The sequence below is a fragment of the Marmota monax genome, unplaced genomic scaffold (genome assembly GCF_021218885.2).
Source record: "Marmota monax isolate L192 unplaced genomic scaffold, Marmota_monax_Labrador192_F-V1.1 WCK01_AAM20220418_F8-fsc00156, whole genome shotgun sequence".
Taxonomy (NCBI): domain Eukaryota; kingdom Metazoa; phylum Chordata; class Mammalia; order Rodentia; family Sciuridae; genus Marmota; species Marmota monax.
Window position 1 is genome coordinate 1,993,786 of NW_026694013.1, and position 18,886 is coordinate 2,012,671.

Here is an 18,886-nt window from a genome sequence, read left to right on the forward strand (position 1 = left end):
AAGCCACCTTATTTCAGAGTGGGGTGAAATTTAAAGCTGCAAGAAAGTGAATTATATTTAACAAGAGTTAAAGCTTTTGAGAAAAATGCAAACATGCTTCAGAATCAAATTAGCCTGCTTTTATAAACTCTCACTTCTAAATTCCTTGGGATGGTTATCTATGTAAAGAAAGAAAGAAAAAGCCTCACATAATCATATTTCCAGTCCCTGAGTCATTAGGATGCCAGCACTGAATGGACTCCAGGGGGCGCTATTCACATTAGCAGTGTGTTCCCTAGAAACACAAGACAGCCTCTTACAGTGGCCTCCTGCGGAGGGGGGCCTGGAAGGGACAAGACCGGATGATGATAAGAATCAACAAGGAAGTTCGTTCAGTGGGGCAGGTGGGAAGAAATGAGATCCTGGATGCTAATAGTAGCTGGGAGGGTGAGAATAATCAGTGCTGAGAAACATTTCCTACATGTTTTAATTTGGGAAACGTCAATGTTTCCTAAAATAAAATAAATCCTAAAAAGGATTTCTTCTGCAGGTACAGTGGCCCACATCAGCAATTCCAGCTACTCAGGAGGCTGAGGCAGGAAGATAGTACCTTTAAGGCCATCTGGGGCCTTCAAAAATGCAAAAAGGCTTTCTTGAAAAAATACAAAAGGCTGGGGATATACCTCAGTGGTAGAGCACCACTGGGTTCAGTTCTTAGTACTGCAGAAAACACAACACACACACACACACACACACACACACACCAATCTTTTGGATATGAATGAATGAAAAGGTGGGCTGAGGTTGTAGCTCAGTGGAAGAGCCCTTGCCTAGCATGTGTGAGGCACTGGATTCAATTCTCAGCACCACATATAAATTAATAAAATAAAGGCCCATAGACAACTAAATATATATATATATATATATAAAGAAAAAGGTGTTTCCATACTGTTGTAAATCAATGAAATCATTCTGAACTGCCACTGAACTCTATAGAAATGTTAAATAAACCTAACGTTTGACCCAGGTCTGCAGGAGCACACATCCCAGAGAATCAGAGACAAGTGTGCACACCTGAATGGACACTACCCGTCCTACCGAGCCTCTCCAATTCCATCAAATATGAAGGGATGATTACAACAGGGTACAACTTTATTTTGTCTTCTGAAAGTTGAAATTAATGACATTGGAAGATTCATTGCCTGCAGGTAAACTAGAGGCCTCATTAACTTGGCTCATTTTATTCAGTTAAAACTTGTGTAAAGAGCAGGCCACAGAAGTAGGCTTGTAGTCCCAGCACTCTGGGAGGCTGAGGTGGTAGATTGCTCAAATCCAGAAGTTTGAAGCTGATCCAGCAATATAGCCAGACCTATCTAGAAAGAAAGAAAGAAAGAAGAAAAAAAACAAAGAACAAAAGAAAGCCCAGATGAAATTCTCCATGTTTTTTAAATCTGTGTTCCTCCACAAAATTCTAACAGAAGATGAACATCCACCAAGGTGTGTTGCTGTGCAGGACACTATTTTAAACCCTCTGAGTAAGGGCTATTACTTTCATCACCATTCCTCCTTCCCCATTTTACAGGTGAGGAAAGGAGATGCCTGAAGGTGTTAGATAGCTTGATCAGGTCAGACCACTAATAGAGGGGAGGACTGGTTTAAGTGCAGTCTGGCTTTGGAGTCTCCCCAGGCTCTTTTTTTTGAGACAGAGTCTTGCTAAATTGCCCAAACGGACTTCGAACTTTCAATCCTCCTGTCTTATATTCCAGACTTGGTGGGACCATAGGCAGGCACCACCATTCGCAGTAGAGTCTGTGCTCTTAAGCAGGTTCTACTACAGTTCCGGTCACTGGCATCTCCAGTGCACACCTTGCAGAGCTGCATGAATGACCTTCTTGTTGACTCCCTTCCATCTCTACTTTGTTCCCCTAATTGCAGTTGAGAGAGTGTCACAAAATGCTGAGTCAACCTACCTTCACCCCCACCTTGAACTTTTTAATAGCTTCCTGTTGCTTTTAACCTATCCAAATCCTGATCACATCAGGCTATTCTTTCAGTGCCTCCAGAATGTGCCCCTCCCCCCCACCAAGCCACTCCTTTCCTTTCCCCTTCTCCTAATCACTTAGTTCAATAAGCTTCCTGCAGAACCCTTACCCTTCTGGCCTTAAAAACCCTATTTTCAACCTGGTTTCGTAGTGCATACCTGTAATGCCATCAACTCTGGAGATGGAGGCCTGCTGAGGCCTCCTCACAAGTTAACCCTAACAAGTTAGTGAGACCTTGTTTTAAATAAAATAAAATAAAACTGGCTGGGCGTGGTGACACATGCCTGCATTGCCATTAACTGAGTAGGCTAGGCAGGAGGATCTCAAATCCAAGGTCTGCCTCAGCATTTTAACAAGATCCTGTCTCACACAACAACAAAAATATGGGGGCGGGCGGCTGGCATGTAGCTAAGGGCTAGAGTGCCTCTGGGTTCAATTCCCAGTACCAAAACCAAAAACAAACAAACATACATACATACAAAAAATATAAAAATTACTGTGGGGTGTAGCACCTAGAAGATTCCCTGCTTTACTTTTTTCTCTTTGTTCTTTATTACTACAGATTAAATCCAAGGTCACTCTGTCACTGGATTATGCCCCTAGCTCCTCCTCACACCCACACCCTTTTTTTTTTTTTTTTTGCACTGGAGATTGACCCTTGACCTTAACCCTTGAGGTGCTTTACCACTGAACTACCTCCACAGCCTCTTTTTATTTTTTGTATTTTGAGACAAATTCTTCCTAAATTGCCTAGCTGGCCTCAAACTTGCCTCTCCCTTCCTCAGCTTTTTGAGTAGCTGGGATCACAGGCATGCAACACTCTACCAGCTTTGCATTTGTTTTGATCACATACATGTAAATCCGTAGATATGTATATTTTTAAAGCACATGAAAAAGCATTTGCTAATGCTATTAGCCATTGACACTATTGGCCATCTGTCCTCCCTACCAGAGTTAAACCCATGAGGCCAATGTCTTTATTGGATTTTGTCCTGTTCTGTCTCCCATGCTAAACATAAAACAGCTCTCCGTACATATTTATTCAACTTGTGAGGAGATTCAACTATGAAGATTTTTTGAACTTAGGATAGACAGAACTTAGGTGTTAGAAGGATACCATAAAAAAATAGTAAACAGTTTTTCTTTGTTTCCTTTTTGGTACTAGGAATGGAACCCAGGGCCACTCTAGATGAGCTCCATTTCCAACCTTTTTTTTCTTTTTCTTTTTAAATTTTGAGACAGGATCTTGCTAAATTGCTGAGTCTTCCCAAGATTGCTGGGGTGCACCTGGAACTAATGATCATCTTGCCTCAGCCTCTTGGGTTGCTGGGATCACAGATATGCACTGCAGCACTCTACCAGTTTGTCTTTTTTTAAAGATTTTTAAAATTTTTTTTAGTTATAGATGAACATAATGACTTTATTTTATTTTTTTATTTTTATGTGGTGCTGAGGATCAAATCCAGTGCCTCATATGTGCTAGGCAAGTGCTCAGCCATTGTAGTGCAGGTCTGTAAAACCAGCAACTCAGGAGACTTGAGTCAGGAGAATTGTAAATTCAAGGCCAACCTCAGCTATTTTTTTGTAAATAAAATAAATGCGGGAGGGGAGATTGAATCTAGTGGCACTTAACCACTGAGCAACACTGCCAGCTCTTTTTGATATTTTATTTAGAAACGCGATCTTGCTAAGTTGCTTAGGACCTCGCTAAATTGCTGGGAATGGCTTTGAATTTGCATACCTCCTGCCTCAGCCTCCAAGCCTCTGGGATTACAGACATGTGCCACTGTGCCCAGCAAGCTTTAATAATTTAGTGAGACCCTGTGTCAAATAAAAAAGGGCCAGGAGTGTACCTCAGTGGTAGTGTGACCCTGGTTCAATCCCCAGTTCTAAACACACCACCTGCTTTCCTCCTTGGTGTCTGTGGGCCTGCCCAGTCCACAATTTGCACTTCAATGCAATAGGGAAAAAAAAAAAAATATATATATATATATATATATATATATATATATATATATATATATATATATATATATATATATATATATATGTATATATATATATACACACACACACACACACACATATATAGAGATAGATATAGATACATACTTATATGTGTATGGTATTTATTATCATTATTTATTGGTACTAGGAATTAAACCCAGGGGTGCTTAACCACTGAGCAACATCTCCAACCCTTTTTATCTTTTTAGACAGGGTCTTGCTAAATTGCTTAGGGCCTCTTTAAGTTGCTGAGGCTGTCTTGAACTTGCAATCCTTTAGTCCAGCCTCCCAAGCCGCTGGTATTATAGACTTTAAAAATAATTTTTAGTGTTTGGCATATTGTACGTAGTGGTGATAGAAAGCTGGAGTTTTCATTGTTTGGGTGACTTGCATAAGAAATAGAAAGTATATAGTTTCTTCAAGTTCTGGTCCCTGGATTCAATTGTTTCCATGTGTTCCACCATGAATCCCTTAACATCCAGCTCAGAAGTCTCTGTTTGCTTTTCCTGTTTTCAGAAATCATCCCATGAGCTTCTGACTTCCCAAAGACTCCTGAACCACAATTTGGATAAAAATTAAGAATTCACAGAAAAGGATCAGGAAACACATTAATAACTCAGCCACACAACCATGGCCTCATAAATTAGCAAGGCAATTTTAGCATTCAGAAATTGTGGGGGAACTGAGTGCAGTGGCCCACGTGTGAAATCCCAGCAGTTCTGGAGGATGAAACAGGAGAATCACAAGTTCAAGGCCATCCTCAGCAATTTAGTAAAGCCCTAAGCAATTTAGCAAGGCTTAGTCCCAAAACTAAAAAAAAAAAAAAAAAAAAGGTGGGGTGGGGTGGGGGACTGAGATTGTGGCTCAGTGGTAAAGTGCCTCTGGGTTCAATCTCCAGAACCAAAAAAAAAAAAAAAAAAAAAATTGTGAGGGAGGGAGCAGAAGGGGAGGGGACAAGGAAGAGTGACTTTGGATGACAGGAAGTAGGAGGAGACATTTCAGAGTGCTCTGGGGTCAGGGGCCATTTGGGAAGGAGAATTTTCTATCAATTTCAACTTTTTTTCCCCAAGTATGGAGAATTCAGGAGACAAGGAGGTAAATACAACTTTGTAAGTTTGTTTTCTCTTCTTCTAGTGTCATGTTTCTCCTTCTGAGCACACTTGATCTTTCTTTGGGGGATAAAGGAAAGGATTTAAAATTTTTTCCTCTTTCTTTGTTGGGGAAAAAAAGAAAAAAAAAGCTCTTAGACACAGTTGCAGCCCAGTATATTTGAGTGAAAGAACAGCTAGGAAGTGACGCTCCCTGCTGTGATTGTGAAGAGGCTTTGTCTTGTCAGGAGAAGTTGAGAGTTACTACTGGGCCTGGAGGGAAAGGGTCACAGGAGAAAAGGGGCGGAGAGGGGGAAGCTTTTAGGAAGAGGTCATAGAGCTGAGGCGGGGGCGGGGGGGGGGGAGAGAATGAAACCCCTTAATTCCATCTGACAGATCCTGGTCCTAAGCCGTAGGAGCTGGGTCCCCTTTGCTCAGGGTCAAGAGACCTAAGGAATGACTAGAAGCCAGACCCAGGAATGAGCATGCTTGAGGCCTCTTTCCTAGAAGCAGACTCTTTTTAACATTCTAAATTTTAAGATTTTTGTGAGGCCCCAAAGCAAGTACTTTGTGAAAGGGTTTTGCAAATGTTGATTTTGAATACGAATGTGAAAGTACTACGGAGTAGTAGTGCCAAACAAATGTTAATTTCTCCCTTTCTCCCACCCTGGAGGAAATTGGAAAGATTTTGGAGCACCCTTACCTGGGGTTTAATTATAATAATGTGCCCTTACCCAGTGTGTCCTTCCTCACCTTGACTTCAGCTTCTACATTTAAAAAGTAAATGGTTGTGAGGTTATTCTGTAGATTAAATGGATGAAGATAAGGACACGTCAAACCTATACCTATATAAAATAGAAGCTCAGCCAGGCACAGGGAATCACACCTGTAACCCCAGCTACGGGGGTGGGGGATTGAAACCGGAGGCTCACAGGTTGGAGACCAGCTCCTGCTGGGAGACTTAGCTAGAGCCTGTCTCAAAATAAAATTCTAAAAGGGACTGGGGATGTCGCTTGGTGGTAGAGTTCTTACCTAGCATGCTCAATGCCCTACAGTCGCAAAAGATAAAGGCCTAATACTTTAGCGTCTCTGTATTCAACAACTTACTCCCATTGCCCTTTGTTCTTTTTAACTCAGTCAAGATTTATTGAGTGCCTACAATAAAAGGGAAAGAAATTACACCCTTGTGGAGCTTACAATCAAATGCAGCCACAGGCATTGATCAGATCACAGGAGTATATATGAAATTCCAATTGACAAATTGTGGGCATGAGGCAATATGTGGCAGATCTGACTGAAAGGACTAGAAAGGGTTCCCAGGTGAAATGACACTTAAAGTGAGCTTCTGAAAGAAGAGTAAGAATGTCAACAGAAGCCTGCTAGGGTCTGGGCTGAAATTTCATGACAGGCCTCAGTAATCGCTTAGGCAAAGAAAAGAATTGCGTGACTGGAGGTTGAGGAATGGAGAGCAGCAACTTGGGACCAGGCTGAGATGGGAGAGAAGAAGCTGGCAGGTCGTGTTCTTCATGCAAAAAGCAGTCACCCACCTAAGGGAAATGACGTTTTTTTGCTAGCAGCCCTCTGGTTATATATGCGAAAATAAATTACTTGGAGTCAAGAATGAAGGAATGAGAGGGGAGACATTTTTGGGGTGAGAGATGATGGATATAGTACAGGACACAAGGACTTCTCCCAAGATAAACTATTTTTGTTTATTTGCTTGGTTGTTTTGTTGTTGTTTTTTGTTTAGTTGGTTGGGTTTTTTTTTTCAATATTTTTTAGTTGTCAATGGACCTTTATTTATTTATATGCGATGCTGAGAATCAAACCCAGTGCCTCACACATGCTAGCAAGTGCTGTACCACTGAGCCACAACCCCAGCCCTACTTCTTTGTTTATATCTATAACTCTATCTTGTACTTTCCTTGGGCTTTTTTCTTTTGGGGGGGGGTGGTCCTGGGGGTCGAACCCAAGGCCTCACATATGCTAGGCAAGCACTCTACCATTGAGCTACATCCCCAGCCCCTCTATCTTGTACTTTCAAACTGACTTCCTCTCATTTCCCCTATAATTGCTTACCTATATTGAAAAATGAAACTGGATATTAAGGTGATAGCCAGAGAAGCCAGGAGCAGTGGCACGCACCTGCAATACAAGTTACTTGGGAGGCTGAAGCAGGAGGGTCACATGTTCAAGGTCAACCTAGGCAACTTAGTGAGACTCTGTCTCAAAAATATAAAAGGGCTGGGGATGTAGCTCAGTGGTAGAGCTCCCCTGGGTTTAATTATAGAGCAGGTAGGTGTGTATGGGGTCACACATCAGAGGAACGACTGACCAGTCCTCTACCCCAGAGGAGCTACACAGAGAAGTCGAGGCAAGAAGAAAGAGGAGCTTCTAGTCAACCAAGCACTTCAACACAGGGGACAAAACGAAAAAAAAAAGTGCAAGATGACCAAGGTAAAAGATCTACAAATCCTCTAATCCCACTTCCTCAGGTCCAAGAAGCCTGAAGAATTGTTCTAAAGGCATTGTAAAAATAAGTGAGGACAATGCCCAAGCTTGATTAGGGGTGGAATGTAGGGTTGGTTATCATTGACATTAGAATAATTAGGTAAGACACCTACGCTGTGCCTGACCAGTAACATGTGCTCAGTAAACCCTAGTGACCATTAGTGCCATTCCAGTTTGTGTCTGTCCTGGAGGTGTGTTCTGAGAACATTTATCGAATGGTGATTGTGAGTGAGGTACCATAGCAGCAGAATGAACAGAAACAGTAGAGCTAAGGAGTCAATAGGCACAGTAAGATCCGAGGGCTGCCCTGGCTGGTGGGGGCGGTGGGGAGGCAGAATTATGGGGGTTAGTGGTGGTTTGTATTGTATTGCCAGGTGTTTATTTTGTTCTATGGTAGAAGACAAGATATCACTGAGCCATATGTGGTGGTGCACAGCCATAATCCCAGCGGCTGGGGAGGCTGAGGGAAGAGGATTGCAGGTTCAAGGCCTGGCTCAGCAACTCAGCAAGGCCCTAAGCAACTTAGTGAGACTCTGTCTCAAAGTTAAAAAAAAGGAAAAAAAAAAAGGCTGGTGATGTGGCTCAGCAGTTAAGTGACCCTGGGTTCAATCCCTAGTACAAAAAAATTAAATAAATAATGTCACTAAGTATTCACTGAGTATTTATGATCCCAATTGGAATATTTCAGAGGTTTTCCCAGGATGGAAGTGCAGCCACCTGGATTCTATAGGACGGGCTCAAAAGGAACAGGTGCATATGAGTCATGAGTAGTGGGGAGTTTCAGTAGAACTATTAGGTCCTAGGTTTGAGGTTCTGCCCCTTGGAAGCTATGGAGCCATTAGCAAGCCCTTTGACTGTATGATGGGGGATTGGACTATGAGAACTAAAAGTGATTATATTTTTTGAATGGGAAAGTGACATAGAAGTTAGTTATTGCTAATGTTCTTCCATTTTCCTTCAGCGTCCTGTCCAAAGAAGAAATCAGAAGATACTAACAGCCAAAAATGTCCCAAAAAGATATCAGTTCCTCCCCTACCCTTGGAACTGCCACCAATCAACTTTGTTCACCGAGATGTTTTGCGGGCCTGGTGCCAACAGTTACATTTGAGCAGCAAAGGCCAGGTGAGGGCTCTGGGTGGGAGACACCCTGCTGGGAGGAGAAATAGGAACCTTGTTTTCTTTAGTAACTCTTTTTCTGTTGTCTTAGAAATTAGACACATATAAGAGGCTCTGTGACAAGGCTTACCCACAGCAAAAGGTGAGTAACGTTTTCTTTTAAGGAAAATTAATAGTTCTTACCCTGATAACCTACTTCTTCAGTAATAAGATTTTAGAGACCAGTTATGGTAGAAGAGCTGGGGTAGGCCAGGAGTAGTGGCGCTTACCTATAATCCCAGCAGCTCAGGGAGACTGAGGCAAGAAAATCATGAGTTCAAAGTCATCCTCAGCAAAAATGAGGCACTAAGCAATTCAGTGAGACTTTATCTCTAAATAAAATTAAAAATAGGGCTGGAGATATGGCTCAGTGGTTGAGTGCCCCTGAGTTCAATCCCCGGTATCCCTCTCACACCAAAAAAGGAAGAAGAAGAAGAAGAGCTGAAGTATGGCTCAATCTCAGCCCCTCTTTCTTGCTTCTCCCTGGTCATAAGAAAGAACAATGTCTTCCTGTCTCCACTTAACATCAACATGGTAAAAATTAATGAAAAATTATTTTTTATTTTTGATTTTTTTTTGCTGCTGGAGATTGAACCAAAGGTCATTCTAACCTCTACGATTGAGCTACAGCTCTAGTCTCTTTTGTTTTAATTTATGAATATTAATAGTAAATGTTTATGGGGTAAAACATTGTTCATTGGGTATATATTGCAGAATGTCTAAATTGAGCTAATTAGCAAGTGCATTGCCTCACAAACTATTTTGGTTTGTTTATTGTTGGCTTGTTTTGGTACTGGGTATTGAATCTCTCAGGAATGCTTTACCACTGTTCTACATTCCACTTTTATTTTTGTTTTGAGACAGGGACTTGCTAAATTGCTGAGGCTGGCCTCAAACTTGCCATCCTCCTGCCTCAGCCTCCTGAGTAGCTGGGATTACAGGCATGCACCACTGCATTTTCATCTTTACTGTTATTGTTTTTGTTATTTCTCACATTTAGCTCTATTTGCAGAATATTCCTATCACAGCAAACGAGACCCGGATGTCAATTCGAAGTAATTTGAAGGCGGACAAAAGGAAAAAGCCCCTGGGAAGTTCTAAGAAAAGAACATGTTCTGTGGGTACTGCTCCCCTTGAAGTGGTCCCTTCACCAGAGGAGTTGCCTGTCCTTGAGGAGCCCCCTGCTCTCTATGAAGAAGTTAGTACAAGTGTGGTGATGACATCTGCCCCGGAGGAGGTGTTGGGCTCCTGGAATACAGATGAAACCAGCGCCATGCAGGCGGAGACTGTGCAGTCCCCACCAGAGACCCATGGTAAGCCCAATATGGAGAGCTTATTCTGACTCAGTGAGGAGATAGGCTCAATTAGTAAAGTATATCTAAATCACCTCAAGGGCTGGAAATTCCTGGAGCCAGTAACAGCAATGTCTAACATCAACTGTTTGGCTGGGCACAGTAGCACACGCCAGTCATCTAGCCACTCAGAAGTCTGAGGCTGGAGGATTGCAAGTTCAAAGCCAATCTGAGCAGCTTAGTGAGACCCTGTCACAAAGAAAAATACAAAAAGAGTTGGGGATATAACTCAGCAGTAGAGCACCCCGGGGTTCAATCTCCAGTGTTAGGCAATCAATTAAATAAAAAATAAGCCAGGTAAAGTGGCACACACCTACAGTCCCAGCTACTCAGAAGCCTAAGGCTGGGGGATTGCAAGTTCAATGTCAGCCTGGGCAATTAAGTAAGTCGTGTCTCAAAAAGTGATTTTTTAAGCTGGGCACAGTGACACACACCTGTAATCCCAGCAGCTCAGGAGGCTGGGACAGGAGAATCAAGAGTTCAAAGCCAGCCTCAGCAAAAGCTAGGCTCTAAGCAACTCAGGGAGACCCTGTTTCTAAATAAAATACAAAATAGGGCTGGGGATGTGGCTCAATGATTGAGTGGCCCTGAGTTCAATCCCTGGTACCTTCTCCCCCAGAAAAATGATTTTTAAAAATTAATAAATAAAAAAGGCTGGGCATGTAGCTCAGTGGTAAAGCACCCCTGAGTTCAATCCTCAGTAATAAATAAATAGATAAATAAGTAAATGAATGAATAAATAAAAGAAAAAGGACTGAGAATGTATTTAGTGGTAGAGTACTTGTTCCCTAGGAACACACTAACACAAAAATTAATTAATTAATTAATTAATTAAAAATAAAAGTCAACTATGTGGATTTGAGCTCTGGATCTCCTGGCATCTGTTGAGTGACATAACAGTCCCCAGTTTTCTTGTCATAAAATAAATCAATAATACAAAATTTATCTTCTAAGTATTATAAGAAATCCAGTGAAAGTTGAGACCCCTGAAGCTATTTCATGGTGGTCTTTATTTTATTTTATTTTTATTTTGAGACAGGGTGAGAGGGTCCCACTAAGTTATACAGACTAGCCTCAAATTTGTGATCCTCCTGCTTCAGCCTCCTAGGTAGTTCAGGTTACAGGTGTGTGCCACCACACCTAGCCAGGCCTTTAATTTTGAACCTGCACTGTCTTTTCATACTTTCCTAAAATGCAGCAGGGTAGAATAGAGGTGAAGTTAGGATTCAGAGTTCATTTCTTGGGGATAGCATTTGAATACGATAGTTGAATCAAGAGTGACAGGCTATGGTCAGTCTGAACATGAGCATGTGGTCCTCGTATACTCATAGAAAAATCTTCCTTTTTTCTTCCTCAGGTGTCAGGTGGTGTGTGGTCCATGGCAGAAGTCTCCCTGCAGACAAAAGTGGTTGGGTTCAGCTGCAGTTTCACGCTGGACAAGCCTGGGTACCTGAAAAGAAAAAAGGGAAAGTGAGCGCACTGTTCTTACTCCCCTCTTGCAGTTTTCCACCCCGACACCTGGAGGACAACCTGCTGTGCCCCAAGTGTGTTAAGAGGTAACCACCGGGTCCATTTCCATAAATTCAAAGTGGGCACCTGGTTTGGGGTTGAGGAAGAGGAAGGATACTCATTTATCTTCATCGCTGTTTATTTCAAGCACAAGTTATCAGTAAGGAGTTTTGAGAATATTAGTACCTAGGTAACTTTATCCCCAAGAAAAAGAACATTTATGTTTCAAAGCTTAATGCTTCTATTTGGAAACAGAATCTGCAGCACAATTCATTGCGTAATGAATTACTATATTCAAAGTATATGGACTACAGAGAAATAATGACTAGACAAAAATCATCTTCCTCTAATTAGTTTCCAGTCTAATGGGGATGTACTGGCATATAAATAACTGGAGTGCCATGTGATGACCGTTGTCAAAAAAGATATTTCATTTATTTATTTATTTATTGCAGTACTGAAGATCCAAATCAAGACCTCACATGCTAGGCATCTCTCTATCACTGAGTTATATCCTAGTCCTAAAGAACGAACTGTTTCAACAGTACTGGGAATTAAACCCAGGAGTGCTCTATCATTGAGCAATACTCCAGCCCTTTTACTTTTTACTCTGAATCAGGGTTTCACTAAGTTGTCAGGGCAGTCCTGAAACTTATGATCCTTCCTTAGCTTCCTAAGTAGCTGGATTATAGGCATGTGCCACTGCATCTGGCTAAGAGATTTCTCTTTCTTTCTCTCTTTCTCTCCTTTTTTTTTTTTTCCTGGTACTGGGAATGAACTCAGGGCACTTTACCACTGAGCCACATCACCAGCCCTTTTTACTTTTTTTTTAAGAGAGAGAGAGAGTTTTTAGTACTTATTTTTTAATTTTTGGCGGACACAACATCTTTGTTTGTATGTGGTGCTGAGGATCGAACCCGGGCCGCACGCATGCCAGACGAGCGCGCTACCACTTGAGCCACATCCCCAGCCCCCCTTTCTACTTTTCGAGAGACAAGTTCTCGCTAAGTTGCTGAGGGTCTTGCTAAGCTGCCCAGGATGGCCTTGAACTTGCTATCCTCCTGCTTTAATCTCCTGAGTCACCAGGAGCATACGCATGTGCCACCATACCCAGCAAGAAAAGATTTCTTAAGGGAAGAATTGACAAAATAGAAAGGAGGGATAAATTCATCTTTCAGCATGGAGAGTAGTGCCAAGGCTACGAAAGAACTTAGACAAATCACAAGTTGCAAGTAGTTCAGTATGACTACAATGTGGTGAAATAGGGTGCAAGACCACAATTGTCTCAATTAATGCCTATCTGAAGCTATTGTAGAAATTACTTCAGTGAGTAGGATTAGTTTGGGTAAAGTCTTAACTCAAATAGAGCATTATACATTTGAAGTAATATCATTAGTTTGGTATCTAATATTGGAGGTTCAGAGTTTACCCAGCAGCTAACCTGGCATTCTTTTGAAAGGTGTCTTTTGGGGTTGGGGATGTGGCTCAAGCAGTAGTGCGCTTGCCTAGCATGCGTTCGGCCCGGGTTCGATCCTCAACACCACATACAAACAAAGATGTTGTGTCCGCCGAAAACTAAAATAAATAAATATTTTTTTTAGAAAAAGATGTCTTTTGTTATATTATGTGATCAACAGACTATCTTCACAATCAGTAAACAATCAACTTTGGAAGCACAATCATTAAGAAAACAGCAGGAACACCACCAAGGGTTTTTCTCTGTAGCTTAAGTTCTAAACCAAATTGAAATCAACGTATTAAACAAAATTATTTGACCAAAGAGGAATAGACCTGGGGAAAAGGGCTTGATAAATTTGCTGATCTTTGTATAAAGTATACCAACTAACATATGGCTTCTAGTTAAGTAGATAAGAAGATAAGGGTATGTTACTCAGTGGTAGGGTGCTTGTCTAGAGTGTGCAAGGCCTTGGGTTCAATCCTCACCACTGTAAACAAACAAGCCAACAAACAAAAACAGCCACCAAATTTGACAAATCTCAGTAGTTGAGGGGAAAACTATTTTGAAGCAGCAGCAGGATTGTTCCAAAGATGAGCAGATGAGAAGTCTTGGATTGCAGTCATCTGTAACAATAATCATTTCAATAATTTTATACTTGCCACTTAACTTTTCTAAGCCTCAGTTTATCCAGCAAAGGGCAACTAAACCATTTGTTTGTTTGGCTTTTTTTTTTTTTTTCTTTTTTTGGTACTGGAGACTAAATTAAACCCAGGAGCATATAAACACTAAACTACATCCCTGGCCCTTTTCACCTTCTCTTACTAAGTTGGTTAGGACCTCACTGATTTGCTGAGGCTGGCCTCGAACTTGTGATCTTCCTGCCTCAGCCTTACCAGCTTCTGGGATTACAGGCATGCATCACCACATCTTATAATTTTTCTTATTTTTTATTTTGAGAAAGGATACGGCCAACTTGCTGAGGCTGGCTTTGAGCTTGTGATGCTCTTGCCTCACCCTCCAGAATCACTGGATTACAGGTGTGCTCCATCACATCCTTGTTTGTTTTTGACTCTTTGCTCTGTCATTTTGTGATGATGGGATTGAACCCAGAACCTCACACAATCTAGGCAAGAGCTCTAGCACCGAGCCACAGCTACAGTCCTAAGGATAATTTCACTGGCATTTCAATGGTGGGTTTCTATTTTAAAGGATAAAACTTGATAATTTTTGTTTTCCCTGTTACTAAAACCAAACATTTCATTTGTTTTATAGGAACAAGACTTTAATTAATAGTCTCCGGTGGGTATAGAATACCAAGATAAAAGAACTGTCTATGGTTTTCTCGTCCCCTTCTGATGTCACCTGCTGTTCTTGTGATGTGGCAAGCTATGACTGAGACTGATGGAAATCCAAAAGCCTTTGTATGTCCTCAGATGGCCACCTTACCAAGAAATCACTGGAACATGTCAGATGGCAGTGGCATATGCCTATAATCCCAGCAATTTAGGAAACTGAGGCTGAAGGATCAAGAGTTCCAGGCAGCTTGGGCAATTTAGTTATAAAATGAAAAGGACTGGGGATGTAGCAAGAAGCCCATGGGTTCAATCCCAGTACCAAACAAAAACCAAAAACAAAAGGAAAAAAAGAACCAAACTGTCGGTCGGAGCTTGTTTCACATTCCTTTAACCACAAGGAGCCTCAAAGAGGAGCCAGTGAGACCACCAAAACCTTCAACAGGCTGGGCAACAAGTACACACTTGTCATCCTAGCTACTTGGGAAGCGGAGGCAGGAGGATCCCAAGTTTGAGGGCAGCCTTGGCAATTTAGAAACAAAAAGGGCTGGAGATGCGGTTCAGTGATAGAGCAGCCCTGGGTTCAATCCCGAGTACCAAAAAAGAAAGGAAGAAAAAACCTTCAATGGGATGCCCGAGTTCATTGTGATGGCTGCTGACACCCAGCCCCTGCGGTGAACACCAGAATGCATGCTCTGTGTGTCTGAGTGCAGGGCTGAAGGGTCTCCTGGGCTGTCAGCTATCCCATTAGCAACACAAAGGGCCCAGCTCTGAAGCTGCAGGTGCAGCCCACCCAGCCTGGAGCCTGGGCCACACTTTCCCACTGACTCCTCCCCCAGTTGAAGCACATTGTTCATGTTAGCATGGTATATGCATCTGCTTTCTATTGTTTTTAAATGATGTACTGAATCTGGTTTCTGAATTTTATTGTTTCCGTTTTATAGGGTTGGTTTTTGTTCAGGGGAGGTACTAGGGATTGAACCCTGGGTTAGTTGTTTTTTTTTTCTTTTCTTTTTTTTTTTTTTTTTTTTGGGGGGGGGGAGGTACTAGGGATAGAACCCAGGGATGCATTTCCACTGAGCTACACCCTTATACATTTTTATTTTTTGTTTTGAGACAGTCTCGCCAAATTGCTGAGGCTGGCCTTGAACTTGCCATCCTCCCTCAACCTTCTGATTCACTGGGATTGTGGGTGTGCAGGCTCCTCTTCCATTCTTTCATACTCCCTTTTGAGGAATGAGCTAATGCCTAGAACAGACTGAAGCCAAGGGGTAGAAGAACCCTTCAACAGCTGGCAGAGCCAGGACAAAACTGATCAAGCCAGGATAGCCATCTGGTTCCAGCTTTCATGGACTTACTTCATAGGTTATGCAACATGATGGGAGTAAACACTAGCCACTGGGTGTCTTTGGTGCCGGGCATAAAGAATCATTCCTGGGCTGGGGATATGGCTCAAGTGGTAGCGCACTTGCCTAGCATGCATTCGGCCCGGGTTTGATCCTCAGCACCACATACAAAGATGTGTGCCCGCTGAAAACTAAAAAAAATAAATAAATATTAAAAAATTCTCTCTCTCTCTCTCTCTTAAAAAAAAATAAATGGAAGTTTGCATTTAAAAAAATTAAAAAAAAAAAAGAATCATTCCTTACAAATGTTAAAATGACTGAGGTCTTTCCTTGGCTCCCGGGGATGGTGGATTATTTGAGGAGCGAGCTTGTGCTCCTCCAACTCCCACTCTCTTCCCCTAATGCTTTGAAAGAAAGGGAGACCAACACCTGGAGCTGCACACTCCATGTGCCTCAGATGAATTCCACAGCCAAGGGAAGAGATTTGCACTTCAGTTCCCAGCCTTGCAGATAGGTCTGTGTCCATAGTATGTGGTGTGAACCAGGTGTGAAGTACAACAGGAATGGTGGTGTGAGAAATCAAGAACCGGCCTTCCAAATTTCTCTTGGCTCCAAAGGGTCACGGAAGATTCCAAGAGTAGGTGCTGAAGTCCAAAGGACCTGCCAAGCCTGAGCTGACTGGCAGAGGGAGATGGGTCTTCAGAAAGAAAGCTGGTGAACTCCCTGACAGAATCATAGCAGATGTCAGCACATCTCCAAGCATCTCCAGTCGATGAGGAGAGCCAGGGAGGGAAAAGCAGATGGGGAGATTTTTAAAACCCAATCCACTAAAAAGTTGAAGTTATATTTCCTAAAAATGCACCAACTAAGTTTCTACATTTTAGCAAAGATGGGGCTTACAGACATCATTGAAATTTTTTTATGTCCATCTTAGCCAAATTTAGCACCACTAGAAATGGTAAAAACTGAAATGTATCATCTGGTATCATACAGTGGACAGCACACAGTATTACTAATATATTTGCTGATAGGATTTATGGAAATCTAATCATGAAGAAGTAATTGTCCTGATTATATCTGTTGTTTCAGTATAATAATTAGAGTGAGCTTAATACACTTGGGCTCCCTGTTTTCTGTTTCCAACACTTTTAAATAAACAAATTTCTCTCCATATAAAGTAAATTAATAATTGTATTCCACCATTAATACAATTTGTATATCTCTCCCTTCACTGAATACGGAATAAATATTGCATGATACTATAGCAATTTTTTTTTAAATTTTGTTCTTTTTCCATCTTTTCTTCCCTGCAAACTCAGGGTAGAGACTAAGCTTCTTTGTTGTGATAACTAGTGTGGTTATGCAGAATATAGGTATATAATATGCAGAGAGAATTTTGCAAAAAACATTAAAAATTATGAGATATAGAATATATACAGGTACACCAACTTTTTTTTTTTTGTACCGTGAATTGAACTCACAGGTACTCAACCACTGAGACACATCCCCAGTCCTATTTTGTATTTTATTTTAGAGACAGGGTCTCACTGAATTGCTTAGTGCCTTGCGGAGGCTGGCTTTGAACTCGCCATCCTCCTGTCTCAGCCTCCCAAGCCGCTGCCATTACAGGTGTGCACCACCACGCCGAGCAGGTACACCAACTTTTAAGTTTGAAAAATAACCGAAACATGGGAAAAGAGACAGACACTAGGACAAAGGCGTGTAGTCCCAGGGACTCTGGAGGCTGAGGCAGAAGTCTCAGAAGTTTCAGGCCAGCCTCAGAACAAAAAGGGTTGGAGATAGGCGCGGTGGCCCCCACCTGTAATCCCAGCAGTTTGGGAGGCTGAGACCAGAAGATGGCGAGTTCAAAGCCAGCCTCAGCAAGGCACTAAGCAACTCTGTTTCCCAGTACCAAAAAGGGGGACAGGGGCGGGGATATAACTCAGTGGTGGAGCACTCCAGGGTTCAACCTTGGGAAAATACTCATTTGTATATATGAAAAGATCTTTAGAAATACAAAACAGCTCACCACATTCTTCTCATTAAACCCTTCCAAAGATCAATTTCATTCAGAAAAAAACCTATCCTTGTAATGACCTCCCATACCTTATCTATCTTTTGTCCTCCTTATCTCTTGCCTCACCTCCAACCACCCTGCCCTTCCTGTTTCTTAAGCAGCCAAATATTATCTCACTTCAGGGTCTTATCTTTGGTTGTAATGATCATTCTCCCAATGTTCCCTTGGTGAACTATCTAAGTCTCTCTTAATGTCACTTTATCAAAGAGGCAAACTCTGAACCCCTTTTGAAATCACAAGCTGTTTCTCAACCCCTACATGTACCATTTAGCCCCTTTATATACTGCCTATAGCTTTCTATTTTTCTATGACATTAATCTCCTTTAACATAATCCATAATTTGATATTTTTGTTTGTCTTCGTCTAATAGTATCCTTTTTTATTTGTTTGGTTTGGTTCGATTTGGTTTGGTACTGGGGATTGAACCCCAAAGGTTCTCTACTACCAAGCTACATCCCTAGGCCTTTGCATTTCTTGTTTTAAGTTGTCCTGGCTGAGGGCTGGGGGTTGTGGCTCAGTGGCAGAGTGCTTGCCTAGCATGTGTGAGGCACTGGGTTTGATCCTCAGCACCACATAAAATAAATAAATAAAATAAAGGTATTGTGTCCATCTATAACTAAAAAATATTAAAAAAAAAAAAAAAAAAAAAAAACAGCTGTCCTGCCTGAATTCAAGCTTACAATGTTCCTGCCTCAACCTCCAGAGTCACTGGAATTATGGGCATGTGCTACCATACCGTACCTGGCTTCCTCTAATAGTATGAAGATTTACTGTGCCTTATGCACTTAGATGTACAATCTTTTGGTCTTTCGTTTTTTAACCTGTTCTTTTCCCATCACTGGGAGGAATTATAATTTTACAGGAAAGTGTAACATGTTAATGTATTCAGAAGAGGAGTGCCATCACCTGAGTATCCCATTTCTCTTTATTTACTTCAAAGCATGCAGGTAAAGGACATTGTGTCTTTTTGTGATCTACTACAGGGAAAGTAACTGATCTCAACTTTATTTTTAAATTTTATTTATAGGTCTTGCAGTGCTGGGGTTTGAACCCAGGGCTTCACACACCA

At 41.7% G+C, this 18,886-nt stretch overlaps 1 protein-coding gene across 1 annotated transcript; it reads left to right on the plus strand.

Moving 5' to 3' along the window:
- The first annotated feature begins 344 nt into the window (after positions 1 to 344).
- On the plus strand, positions 345 to 14,411 carry Dppa4 (developmental pluripotency associated 4). The gene is made up of 6 exons (XM_046464055.1): positions 345 to 426; positions 8,589 to 8,749; positions 8,835 to 8,885; positions 9,783 to 10,095; positions 11,492 to 11,690; positions 14,375 to 14,411. The coding sequence occupies exons 1-6, from the start codon at positions 345 to 347 to the stop codon at positions 14,409 to 14,411; spliced, it is 843 nt and encodes a 280-aa protein (XP_046320011.1).
- The last annotated feature ends 4,475 nt before the right edge of the window (positions 14,412 to 18,886 follow it).